General features: G+C 36.9%; 1 protein-coding gene across 12 annotated transcripts in view; it reads left to right on the forward strand.

Moving 5' to 3' along the window:
- Positions 1-10,416, forward strand: part of ZNF280D (zinc finger protein 280D) — an 86,652-nt gene extending 76,236 nt beyond the window's left edge. For 4 of the 12 annotated variants that reach the window (XM_032783088.2, XM_075069598.1, XM_032783087.2 and 1 more), the window contains 2 exons: positions 2,705-2,760; positions 8,567-10,416. In XM_032783088.2, coding sequence (XP_032638979.1) covers positions 2,705-2,760; positions 8,567-9,206 — 696 coding nt within the window. In that variant the 3' untranslated portion in view covers positions 9,207-10,416. Of the gene's footprint in view, positions 1-601; positions 2,835-8,302; positions 8,445-8,566 lie in introns of those variants that run through there. The other 8 variants (XR_012656548.1, XR_012656547.1, XR_012656553.1 and 5 more) reach the window with 8 other exon arrangements.
- Positions 10,417-13,805: the final 3,389 nt, after the last annotated feature.

Here is a 13,805-nt window from a genome sequence, read left to right on the forward strand (position 1 = left end):
GAAGCCATTGTTAGTTGCCTTATGTATACTGCATAGACTTACTAGACATGAGAAATTGACTTTTTAAAAAAAAATTGCACTCTTTTTGGCATAGTTAAAACTAAAAATGTGTTAAAAAATCTTCAGTCATTCTTTGCTACTCTAGACTGCTTTTCCCAGATCTGCTCACAGCTCTGCGCTGGTCTGTGTGAAAGGGGGTAGTTGGAGTCCATCACATATACATTCTCATACCATCCACTCTCACTTTCTTAACACCCTGAAAAACATTCTCCTGTGGGTTGGGATTTGCAGAGTAGTGGGCATACTTGGTAGAATAATGGACATTATTCTCCCGTTTGCCCTGTTGAGATTCTTTAGAAAAGAGAATCTTCAGTTACAGAAACCCCACTCTTCCAGTGGGTGGAGGGAAGGGCCTAGGACTTGGCGCAGACTCTGTTTGTAATTAGTACTTGTTTCCTATAGAACCGTAGTGGATGTACTGGGTTTGGGGCCTCTCTTAAGGTTCTCCAGCGTTTTCTTTGTATGTTTTCATTAAATATTGTTGATACAGAATATTAAGAATGTATTTTACATGTGTATAATGGGGCCTCATGTATTCCAGGATTCAGCAGTGTGGAATTTGCTGTGGAAATTCACCCAGTTGCCCTTCAGAATTGTGCTCTAGAACCTCTGTTTTCATTTAAAAACAAAAATTAAATTTCTAGCCCTTATGATTTTTTTCATAGATTCCAAAGCCAGAATGGACCATTGTGATCGTCTAGTCGGACCTCATGTATAGTACAGGCCATAGAACTTCCCCAAATTAATTCCTAGAGCATATATTTTAGAAAAACATTTAATCTAGATTTTAAAAGGTGCCAGTGATGTAGAATCCACCATGACCCTTGGTAAATTGTTCCAGTGGTTACCTTCACTGTTAAAAATTTAGACCTTATTTCCAGTCTGACTGTCTAGCTTCAACTTCCAGGCGAAGATTGCAGAAGATGCATTACACTGAAAAGATGAACAAACTGCAGACCATTTCTTTGAGGTTTGCGGAGAGCCTGAAGCAGCCCTCAGAGATATGACCTGCCCCTTCAGCTTTGTTAGGGCCTCTTGGATTCTGATTCTATAGCTGTGGAATTGGTTATTTTTCCCCAATGGCATGAAATGCTTTAAATTTTGCTACAGCCAGGTGCTCAACATTTTGTTTCATACACTTGCTCTGCCTGGATCTGACTGCAGCTGTATTTTGCTCTCTAGTTTTTCTGTCAGGAGGAGTTAACTGGGTTATAGTGCATGCTTTCTGCTCTGTTTGATAATATTAGATAATGGGGTCAGAGACCAGAGCTGGAGTCTAATTTACAGCCTGGATCTTGGGGAACCAAAAGCGTAGGCTGGCCAGCTAGGTTGCCTTGAGAACATCATAGGGAGATGAGTTGCTGAAGTTATCTATAAGCTCACCCCTTCCTAGGTAGACGTGGGTGGGGAAGGAGGTTCTGTAGCAGGCCAGCTGTACATCATCATGGGATCCAAGGCATGGAGAGTGGAGCCAAGTCACCTGTAGGACATAATGAAAAATCCATAGTTGAAGATAATCTTTGTTGGAAATAATTTTAGGTCAGTGAGTATGAGCCATCATTGTGTGGTTTTGTTTTGTTTTTTAATATGAGTGAAGGGATCAGAATGAAGGCTATTTAGAACAGATTAACATTGCCATGGAATCTGAAGATGTTTGCTATAGAATTTGGTCTCATTGTAGCAGAGTAAACAGATCCCCATATGTCATATGTATTGTATGTTACACTACAAAATACATATACAAGTAGTATACAATACAAAAACAAAAAAGAAAAAACTATTTGACTAAAAAAAAAGCTCAGTACAAATAATAGACATTTAGGATACTTTTGTGAACATTACACATTAACAATTTTTCATTTTAAATTCAAAATCCATTTATAATTTTGAACAGTGACCATTATGAATTAAATTGCCTAATTTTGTCATTTTAGGCTCTGACCCTTCAATGGGGCTTTGCATGGGCCTAAGGGTCTGCATTATGGCAGATGCTTTTATTAGACTACTTTGGCCATTTCCAAATACCATCACTGGAGCACTCTTTTACTTTTTTACAATTAGTTATTTTATACATGAAAGAATTAGCTCATTTTTATTATGCCTTCCAGTGCTGAAAAATCACTTATCCTATTAAGTTACGATAGTGGAAAATTTGTTCTCCTATAAAGCTATCACACTAAGCACTTACAACCAGAGCCTTACAGTTTTATATGAAATAAATTTGTATGTCTGCCTTCCTTATCTAATACATCTCCAATAGATACTGTCCAGGAAGTCCTGTATAATACTTTAAATTGCATTAACTTCACTTTTGTCTTCCACTGATGGTCAACAAATCTGTAGTTCAGTCTTGATATTCTTCCTCCAGATGAACAACTGTGGAGACTCAGTTCTGCAGACCCTGCTCAAGTGAGTTGTGAGTGGGTCTACGTATATGAATAAGGGTCACAGAAATGTGTGCCAAAATGTGATCTACTTTTTCTTAGCTTGGAAGACTGGTTGCAAGTGTCTTACTAAGCTATCCACTGGATCCCTACTAACTTGCAGATCTGGGGAAATAACAGGGTAAAATTCTTTCTGCTGCACTGTAGTATAATCAGTTGGTCATGGATGTAAAATAAAAAAATATCATTAATTATTACAGCAAAATTCAAGACCTAGTTTGCCTGAAGAAAAAACAGAAACATCGACTTTTGAAAGGTAAATATAAGGAACAGCTGCATCTCTTGAAATTCAAGTACATAAAATAACACGTGTGCTGTGTTATTTCTCAGGTAATTGGGAGAAAATATTTTAACTAGCATTTGCATACTGTTAATTTTTTTATGGTAGAAAGTAATTTTTAAATAGCAGATGTTGTATATTTTCTCAACAAGACGTGGAACTTGGGCTCTCAGGCTCCAAAATTTGCGTATTTGTTACAAATTTTAAAGCCTTAATATTTGTAAACATATAGTCAACGTTCAAAAAGTAATTCCACCAAAAGACATGTACAAAATACTGAAAAGAAGGATTATTTATTATATTAATAAATCTGAATAGTAAGGGTATTTTCAGGGGGAAAGGTAGAGGGGTAAAATTGGGGAACATGCACTGTAATTAAATAATAAATGTTTTAAAAAACATCAGTATGGCTTCTTAAAAACATATTTTCACACTTGTGAAAAGATACATATGTGATCTCGGGTAATTAATTGTAACATACAGCAATACACACACATTGCTAACATTAATTCAGACTGGTTAAATAAAAATCTGTGAATCAGTAAAACTTGGCATGAGTTGTGAAATAGTGTACATTTTGTTCTGGGCAAAAGGTTGTTGGAACTGTTCATTTGTACAAAATGTGAATTATTACACCAAAATTATCCTGAAGTAGCCTATTGCAGTTATTAATTTACAAAACCATGGTCCTGAAGTAGTCCTTAAAAATTGTTTGCCACAAATTTCTACCTTAATTATATTATTCTACATTCATATACATTTGTAATTTCTTGTTTTTTTAAAGACTGTATGTACTGTAAGCTTTAATACAAAAGCCTGACAGTTACTTTTCCATACATAAAATGTTCTCCCTTGCTTTTCCCTCCTCTGGTCATACCAAAGACCACTTCTGAGGTATGTCTGATCCTCTGAAATTTTACTTTCACTTAAAATGCTTGCTTAATAATGGGAACTGGATGGCTCAGGTATAGCAATGACTACAAAGCCTCTCCTTTGCTAGATCACTGGTTCAAATCCATCCCAGGGCAGTAGTACATCATTCTAATCTTGGTACATTAGACAATTGTGTATCTCATTTACTAGCTTCTCCCTGCCTCCCCATCTATATTTGTTGCAAATTTCTGCTTTGTAATGACACATCTATTCAAGTTTGAAAATAGTTCAGTGGCCTACAGGAAATGAGTTGGTTGTCTCCATCTAGCTTCTAGTGCGCAGATCTCAACTTGATGAAAACTACCACTATGATTGTATTTTTTTAAAATATAGAAAACTGGGGCAAGGTACCTCTGGTGTAAATCATTTTTTTAATCCTCCAAATTTTGTTTATCTCTGTTTGATTTTAAGCCAAGATATAACAAAGCATTGACTAGTTTTGTTTGTTGACAATATCCTCCTGGTGATTGGCAGTTGTCAATACTGATTGGCAGGAGTCCATACTGATCCTTTTTAGTTTCATCAGCAGCCCTTGATACCATTGCTCAAGTCACCTTGCTTTCTCAGACTCATCAATGGTCTATTTTTTCCCCCATGTTTCACAATTCAGCCAAAGTTTTAACATGGCTCCATAGTCAGGCTTTTGAGTGAGAACTCAGTCATGACCATAAAACCCATTCCCTTATTATATCTCTTCTGTCAAACAAGAGGGTTGTTTACCTTTTCCTTGGGACAGACTATAGAAATTTCTAGAGTTCTGTAACTCTGTTTCTGAAAGCTGTTAGTCTTATCCTCTCAGTGGCTCTTTAACTTATGTTTTAGGTTAGCCCCTGATTTTGGATTCCTCTTACTGTCAAAACTGGCTACTTTAGGGCCGTGTGTCAACTTGCTCGTTACCATAGTGCATTCTTGGTATTTTCATCTTGACACGAAGGGTTATGCAAGCATACAATTCCAGGAAGTGAATACTTGTTTTCAATGTAGGGTAGCCAGCTGACTAACTGTATTTACTCAAAACCTTCCTTCTCTCTGGAAAATTGCAGTTTTTCCTTTTTTTTCCTCACATCTACAGTTAGCTGTTTCTTTACATGCACATTTGTCAAAATAGTTAGCATACAGGAATATTTCACAGGAGTATTTGTGTTGCATTCCCTGAAGTATCAGACAGAAAGCTATTCTTTTTCAGCCACAGCCTTACTAACAAAATGACTATTTTTCATATTTATTTCTCAATACCAAATAATATTTTTGACTCAATGTCCTAATTTGTCACAAACCACTAGGTTTTGTTGACTCATCTGCAATGCTTGGTCAAGGTAGATGGTATTGCTTTAGAGGCATTGTATGTCTTTTTATTTGAGAGATCACCATTTGTTTTGGGTAACTAAATTCCTTTGCTGCAAGAGGTCTTTTTGAGTGAATTTGCAAAATTATTGTTAATCTTACACCCTTCAGTTCAACATGTATAAATAAACTAGTGGTAGGATATATAAATTTGTCAGTGTGCTGATGGCACACAGCTTTATCTATTTCTTCATCAGTATCAAATGATGCATAGGCTGCTTTCCAGTGCCTGGCCAAAATTAGCTTGGATCAAAGCAAATTCATACAGGTTCAGTCTGGAAAAGGTGGAGAATTTGATGCTCGAGGGATATGTGAGATTTTGAGAGCTTGGGGTGATGCATTTTATTGAGGGTATATTCACATTTTAAGAGGTTCTCACTTTGGACCTGTTTTCATACTCCTGCGTGCTCTTGGAATCCTAGGTGGATCAGTATGGAGTATCTTTTTTCGTCACTTTGTAGCTACAGCTGGTCCAGAGTGAGTGTGCTAGCTTGTTAGGCAGTATTAGCTATAGCAAATATATTACACCATTTCTCCAGGAACTGTCATAGCTTTTATTTAACTTGTGAATACAATTATAGGCATTAACTTCAATCTGTGAACCTGTACATGACTTAAGTCTTGAATATCTGAGAGACAATCTTTCTTTTCTTGTTCCAGCGATGTGGTCAAGGTCAACTGGCACAATCATGCTAAGAAACCCTAGATTTTAAGCATCAGGACACAGATGATATGGTATTGTGAATGTAGAGTCCTTAACTCTGGAACATGTTGCATCCACTAGCTCATGCAAACCTCTTTTCTCAGATCTTTCCTGGAAGAGCTGGGGTAGGGTAGGAATTTATTTGTTTTGGGAGAAGGTCCTTTCCTTGAAGACTCTTAAACAATAAGCAAAAATTGTATGTTACATTTTTTTATGTAGAGGTTTAGACATGTTACGGTGCATTTTATAAAAATGAAATATAAATTTAACCTTTGTTGGCAATCTCAGTGGAGGAAGGGTTTTAATGGCTGGTTTCTGAATGAATCCCTCCAGAGTATGAGTGAAACACATAGGTGTGGCAGTGTTGGGATGCTTACATTACAACTGGCTCTGCTGTTTCTAGTGTCAGGATAAATATCATTGGTTTCTGAATTCTTATCAGTTTTATATCCTGCACAAGAAAGTTCACTTTGCTTTTGTTTTTTTAATAAATATTCCTGGTGTAGCTTCTTAAGTGAAAGTAAAACTTGAAAGCAGAGCAACTTCTCAGTTTTGTAATAAATAATATTTGGGCTAGAATAATGCTTCAGCTTTTAATCAGAATCCCCTCCTCACCCACCATCCCTCAAAAATCCCTCTTATTCTCCCTCACACATCTCTTGGCTGTATATCAGAGTTTATGGATTGTTTTCAATTTAAGTTTTAGATTTTTAAAAGCTAAATTGGGAGTAATGGTAGCCTTTTAAATACCAATTAAGCTTGAAAATAGTCTAACTGTAGTTCCTTCATCTTCCTTTTTAATCTGTCCATCACATTCGAAGTTTTTGGCAGTCTGGGCTTTTTTCAGATTTTAGTTTTCTCTTGGGGGTGCTAGGAATTAAGTAAAACCTTTTCAGCAAAATAAACCTCTGAATGGAGACCAGAATTCCCTCAGTGCAAGTATATGATGGATGTTGGTGTTCCTATAACAAATGGGAAGCAACGTTCAGAACTGGGCCCTACTTGAATCATCAACTATCAGAACCAAAAATATGAGCAGATAAATTTAGGGATTTGACTAAAAAAAAAATCTGATCTTCTCTGAGTATTTGAGGGTTTTGTATGTACATGTTGAGTTCTAAGTATGTAATTGAGTTTTTATTTGGGGACTATTGATTTCCCTGGCTATTTTAGAGCAGTGCATCTGATTTTTAAAAAAGATACAGTAATACAAGGTGCAGCGAATATCAACTTCGTATATAAACCTTATCTATGTTATGGCTTGGATTTTATTATGGAGTCATAGAGTTTTAAGGGCAGAAGGGACTACTAGGTCATCTGTTCTATCCTCCTGTGTACAGGCCACCAACACCACCTACCACTTACACATTAAACCCAACAATGGAAATGAGCCCAAACTAAATGAGACCCATAAGAGACTAAAATATTATGTGCCTGAGGCAGAGAATAGGGGTGACCAAGGTGCACCAATGGTTGAGGCCCCTGCAATGGCAGGGAAATGATTAAATGAGATATACTCAGATAATCCTGGGAAGTTACCCACACTCTCACTCTGCAGAGGAAGGTGAAAAAAACCCTAGATCATTGCCAGTCTGACTTGGGCAGGAAATTCCATCCCAGCCCTGTGTATGGCGATCAGTTAGACCCTGAGCACGTGAGCAAGAATCAGCTATCCAAGCACCAGACAAAGATAATGCTTGGTGCCACCTTAAAACCCAGGCCCACTTCACCCAATGTTCTTTTTCCTGTGGCAGCCATTCCTGATGCTTCAGAAGAAGGAGATAGGAAAAAAAAAAACCCTCCCAGAATACTTTGAGAGGGAATACCTTCATGACCCCTGCTGGTAGCTGGCTGAAACCCTGAAGCATGAACTTTTTAGGGACATAACACGTAAACCAGAAGTGAACCCTGCAACTGTTGAGCCCTGCCCCGCCGCCCCGCCTTTCCCCATCACAAGCAAACCTATTACACGATAGCACTCATAAATTTGTCCAGATCTCTCAAAACTAATTAAGTTGCTTGCCCCCACTTTCCTATTGTAGGCTGTTCCAGAACGTCTGATGGTTAGAAACCGTCTTCTAATTTCCATCCTGAATTAGTTTGTAACCAGTTTATATCCATTTATTCTTGTTCCAATATTGTCCCTTTAGCATAAATAGCTAAACAGACTTATATGGAAGAGTTTTCGTTGACTTGGCTTAGATAATTCAGTACCTTTCTTTTAATTCAAAATATAGTTTTACTGTGAAAAGTTATGTAAAATGCCACCTTTTCTGCTCAGTAGTCTGCTCCCTGTGTGAATTCAGATTCAAAGCAGCTCACTTTAACGACAAAAACAAGTTTTTATTGCTTTGTATTTCTATTAACACTGCAGAGCCAATCAGACTAAGATGGAGTGAACTGGATGCTATTTCTTTTGCATCATCTACAGAATTATTTACTAAATTCCAATCAGTTATACCTGCATCAGTCCAGTTTAGATAATGTGATGATAGGTGTCACTGAGAGTATAATTTGAAAAACCGTTGTGTTGCACAGGTATAGCTATAAGGGCCTGATTTGGCCTGAAAGATCTTTATTACTGGCGATGATTTGAAGGAAGGAAAGAACTCAGCTATTAGATGCAAGACAGAGTTTGCAGGGCTAGCAGTTGTGGGGGCACTTCCTACTTGATATGAAGGTCAGTAAGAGATGACAAGTATGGAACTCTACAGTGACATTTTTAGTCACTTTGCAGAGTAGAATTTTATGTTAAAACATTTGTTATGCTGGCTGAAAAATAAGTGGATATTTTTTTCTCAGCAGACAAGCAAATGACTCTTCAGAGGAAACAAAAAAAGAATGCAATGGAAATCCAACTAACAGTGGCTCATCAGTTGAAAAGGGTGAAGAAAGTACATCATCAGATATGGAAACTGACTCCAATCTAGTACTCCAGGACAACTATTCAAGAAACTCGTCATGTGAGACAGCAGTATGTTGTGTTTCAGATAATAATGATCAAGTCATAGAGGACAAAGAAAAAAAACATATTTGTAATGAAACTGAATTGAAAATTTGCCAAAGTTCAGAGAATGCTATCTTGAATGACCAGACTAAAGAAGGTAGCTTGGATGAAACTAGGCTTGCAACTTTGAACACAAAGGACTTAAAACTGACATTGGGTGAAGATGTTAGTTTTGAGCAGTTTTTGAGAAAAAGAGATGAACCTGAATCTGTTAGTTCTGATATTAGCGAGCAAGGCAGTATTCATTTGGAGCCTTTGACTCCATCAGAGGTACTTGAGCATGAAGCTACTGAGATCCTTCAAAAAGGTAATGTTGCACCTTCATCAAAGAAAGCTGAACTAGTTTCTGAACAAACAGATGACATTCCTAAAGGAAGCAGTCCTAGCAGAATGGAGACAACTGTAAACCAGACAGATGAGAATGAAGCAAGCTGAAATTAAACTAACTTCATTCATTATAAAGTAGTATGCTGTATAAATGATGGTAAGAACACCATGGACCATTCCTGATGGGTATGCTTATTGATGCCGATTCAGAGTATTAAGATAGAAAAATAAAAGGGTAGATGTTATATATGAAGGAAGCAGTTTAGTAACAAAATATTACAAAGAATAGCACATTGGCATATATCTCCAAGAGATAGGAAGAGGATATGTTTTACTAGTCTGGCACTTGAAAATGGAAAAAAAAATCATTTTCACAATGATGTTGCCTACAGTAAAGTAGTTTGTTACCCAGGTCAAAAGATTGAGATAATTGTTGTGTGTGAAGATCGTCACCATGTGGAAATCTTAGAATCACAAGGATTAAGAAAACCAACTGCTGAAACAGAGCATGCTCACAACAATGGTGCATTCACCTATTGACAGTTTGGATAAATAGAAACCTACTTTGGATTTGATGTCACATTCCTGTCTGTCAAAGCATGAAAACAGAACTAAATGAATCTATGCACCTCTGTACAGGTGTAATCTTGCCAGGTTTTAAACTTACCTTAAACTTTCAGTGAAAGTGGAAATTACATTATAAATACATATATGTGAGATTTCTCAGTGTGCAAGCTGTGCAGATTTACCTGACGTACTAGTTGTATAAAGTAGGGCAATACTGCTCAAAGTATTGTAGCTGTTAGGCCATTACAGTTGTTCTAATGATTTTTTTATTAGTGATAGACCCATATGAATGGTCTTCAAGTGAAACCAAAGTACGGTTTAATGCAGAAACTGTTTTTAAAAAAATGAACTGGAAACAGGCATGTATTCTGCCATTTTGCAGCTGCTGCTTGCTAACTGTTACAAAAAAGACTCAAGGGCATATAAAGCAAAGATGTATAATTTGATTTCAGGAGTTTTTGTAGTCTAACTTATATACAAGAAGATGGCTGCTGAAACGATTTTGCAGCAGGTTTTTTGTTCTTTTTTTTTTTTTTTTGCTATGTAGCTAGCAGCTAGGTGTAGGAATGCATAATATGATTAACAGTAGCTTGCTTTGAAATATTAACAAAACTTCATTGAAATGCTCCATTTGAATCCTTTACAATATGCATTTGACTCTTTCAGTTTTGTTTTTAATGAATGATAAATGTTTTGAATAGCTATTAAAATGCTGCTGTAAATATTACTTGAGTAAATATTTGCAACAATATTTGTCTTTGTGAATAATTTTACTTTTCAGGTAATTAATTTGTTTGTACATAGTCTTTGTTTCTTTAAACATTTAGTTGCAGGTTCCAAAAGCTATCATCTATTCTTGTTGATTTCATCTTAAAATTAGTGAGTTGAGAAATATTTTAATTGTTTTGAAATTTAATGAGCAAGTGCCTATACGTACACATTATTCCTGTTTTAACATATTGGAACAGGATATGTTGCTACTTTGAAGTTTGAGGAGGAGCTCTGCTTGGCCAACAGTACCCAAACTGGTCCCTGTGAGGAAATTCCATTGCCTCACAATATAGCATTAGCCAGGACTGGCAAGGGTTTAAATAAGCACATCGGTTTAGCAGCCTGGGCCTCGTTAATCTCTCAGGCCTGGTCTACACTGGGGGGAGAGTGGGCAGGTTGACCTAAAATACACAACTTCAGCAACAAGAATAGCGTAGTTGAAGTCGACGTATCTTAGATCGACTTACCTCGCATCCTCACGGCACGGGGTCGACTGCTGTTGCTCCCCCGTTAACTCTGCTTCTGCCTCTTACCGCGGGGGAGTACAGGAGTTGACAACAGAGCTATCGGGGATTGATTTATCGCACCTACACTAAATGCAATAAATCAATCCCCGATAGATCGATCGGCGGGTAGTGTAGACGTACCCATAGAAACAGTAGCCTTGCTGTGACTGAGAAAGATCAAGACCAGCCAGCTCACAGGTAAGGATGTTATCTTATATGATAGACTTCTCTTGGTGCTATTTAAATATAAACAGTATTTCCAGTCTCCAGCATTCCAAAATCGTGCACTAGACTCCAAAAAACATGAGCCTTAATCATGATTTTGAAAAATAATAAATGTTGGATTCTTTTTGCTTGCCTTCCTGTTCTTGAGTGTTTGGGATCTACATTTTTCAAGTTTTTTTTCCCCTCAACCATAAGTACTGGAAACTTTGTTTTTAATGGAAGCTGAGATCCTCACTTAATTGGATGATTCCAATATCTGGGGCTTCAAGAAAAACACCAAATATTACAAGACTTGTGTTAAGGGAGTATTTCTTCACACAACGCACAGTCAAACTGTGGAACTCTTTCCCAGAGGATGTTGTGAAGGCCAAGACTATGACAGGGTTCAAAAAAGAAGTAGATAAATTCATGGAGGATAGGTCCATCAGTGGCTATTAGCCAGGATGGTCAGGGATGGTGTCTCTAATCTTTGTTTGCCAGAAGCTGGGAATGGGCTACAGGGGGTGGATCACTTGATGATTACCTGTTTTGTTCATTCCCTCTGGGGCATCTGGCATTGGCTACTATCACAAGACAGGATACTGGGCTAGCTGGACCTTTGGTCTGACCCATTATGGCCATTCTTATGTTCTTACAATAAAGTTTGTGAGAGTTTGGTAATTCCATGTATATATATTATTAATAAAATATCTGGGAAAGGCAATTCTCTACACTGTGGACTTGTTATATCTTGTTATAACTGCTGCTGTTAAAGACTGTGAAGAAACAGTGGACCTGTGCAAAACAGACCTATGGTGAGTGTTTGGTGGTGATAGTAGTTTTTCCACTAACAGCCTAAAATAAACAGCATCCCAAAAAAGGAGCAGTGGGGAAGTATATAAAACCATGAGCAGACAATCCAAACAGATAATTTAATAGCATTTTGTTTGGGTTTTGTTTTTTTTCTGCTTCATGCAAATAGTACGACTTTAAGTTGAAACCCTGATAGACATGGCTATTGGAAAAGTTTATTTAGTTGGAATATTGTGATACCACTATCTTTAATTAGCTACCTATCATGCTTGTTTTTTATTATTGCACTTAAGATAAATTTGTCTACAAAAGTTTGATTTAAATTACAGGAATTTGGAAAAAAATGACCGACATTCAAAAGCTGCCTTGTATGTGAAGAAGAGGAAACAAAATTGTCATATTGAAAAGACTTGAGTTATTTGGAGAAAATATATATGTATTCAGAGATATTAACATGAAAATATTGTATATATGGCTTACAAAGTATTTCCATCCCTGTGGAGAATCCATTTGTGTACAGAAGGTAATAGTCATTTAAGGAAAACCAAATATTTAACGTTGGAACAGTAACCAAGAGGGGTAAGAGGGAGGAGAGAGAAATTTGCATGTCCTTGCAAAACAATCAAAGCACTTTTTGTCAATGGGCAACTGAGGGATACCCTGAGAGCTTCATGTGAAAGGCAAGTACTGTACTATAGTACTTCTGTCAGAAGAAAAGAGTGACATAGAGTTTAACTTTCTCCAGCAGTAGTAGCATGTGTTGGTTTTTCAATAACTTAAAAATACTGACTTGGGGAGTTAATTTGTTATATGACTTAGGGCACTTCAGAAAATGGAAAAATGCAATATTTGATTGATGCTTTTTTCTTAGGAAGAAAAATTTATACTTTGCTAAATTTATAAAAATCAAAGTTTGGCACTTCGTCACAAATAGTTTTCTTGGAGTGATGGTCCCCATGTGTATTCCACACATGGATACGCATGCGCACCACACGCCCAAGTCCAGAATTTCTTCAAAGCAGTATCCATTAATCAGCATGCGCACAGCAGCTCTCCCTATACTCCTGGTCAGGAGCACAAGGTCAATGCCTCTCCAATGCCTTCTTACCGCTACATAGCCTGAGTCAGAATCATATCCTCCTTCACTGTGTAGAGTTAAAAATATTTGTTAGTAGGGCTGTCAAACTATTTAAAAAAGGAGTCGCGATTAATCACACTGTTAAAAAATAATAGAATACCATTTATTTAAATATTTTGGATCTTTTCTACATATTCAAATATATTGATTTCAGTTACAACATAGAATACAAAGAGTACAGTGCTCACTTTATATTTATTTTTTATTACAAGTATTTATACTGTAAAAAAATAAATAGTATTTTTCAATTCACCTAATACAAGTACTGTAATGCAATCTCTGTATCATGAAAGTTGAACTTATAAATGTAGAATTATGTACAAAAAAAACTGCATTCGAAAATAAAACAATGTACAACTTTAGAGTCTACAAGTGCATTCAATCCTATTTCTTGTTCAGCCAATTGCTCAGACAAACAAGTTTGTTTACATTTGCAGGAGATAATGCTGCTTGCTTCTTGTTTGCATGGCACTATTGCAGCCAGCGTCACAAGATATTTATATGTCAGATGTGCCAAAGTTTCATATGTCCCTTTATGCTTCAACGACCATTCCAGAGGACATGTGTCCATGCTGACGACAGGTTCTGCTCAATCACAATTCAAAGCAGTGCGGACCGACGCATGTTCATTTTTATCATCTGAGTCAGATGCCACCAACAGAAGGTTGATTTTCTCTTTTGGTGGTTCAGATTCTGTAGTTTCTGCAT

Source organism: Chelonoidis abingdonii, chromosome 9 (assembly GCF_003597395.2).
Source record: "Chelonoidis abingdonii isolate Lonesome George chromosome 9, CheloAbing_2.0, whole genome shotgun sequence".
Classification (NCBI taxonomy): Eukaryota; Metazoa; Chordata; order Testudines; family Testudinidae; genus Chelonoidis; species Chelonoidis abingdonii.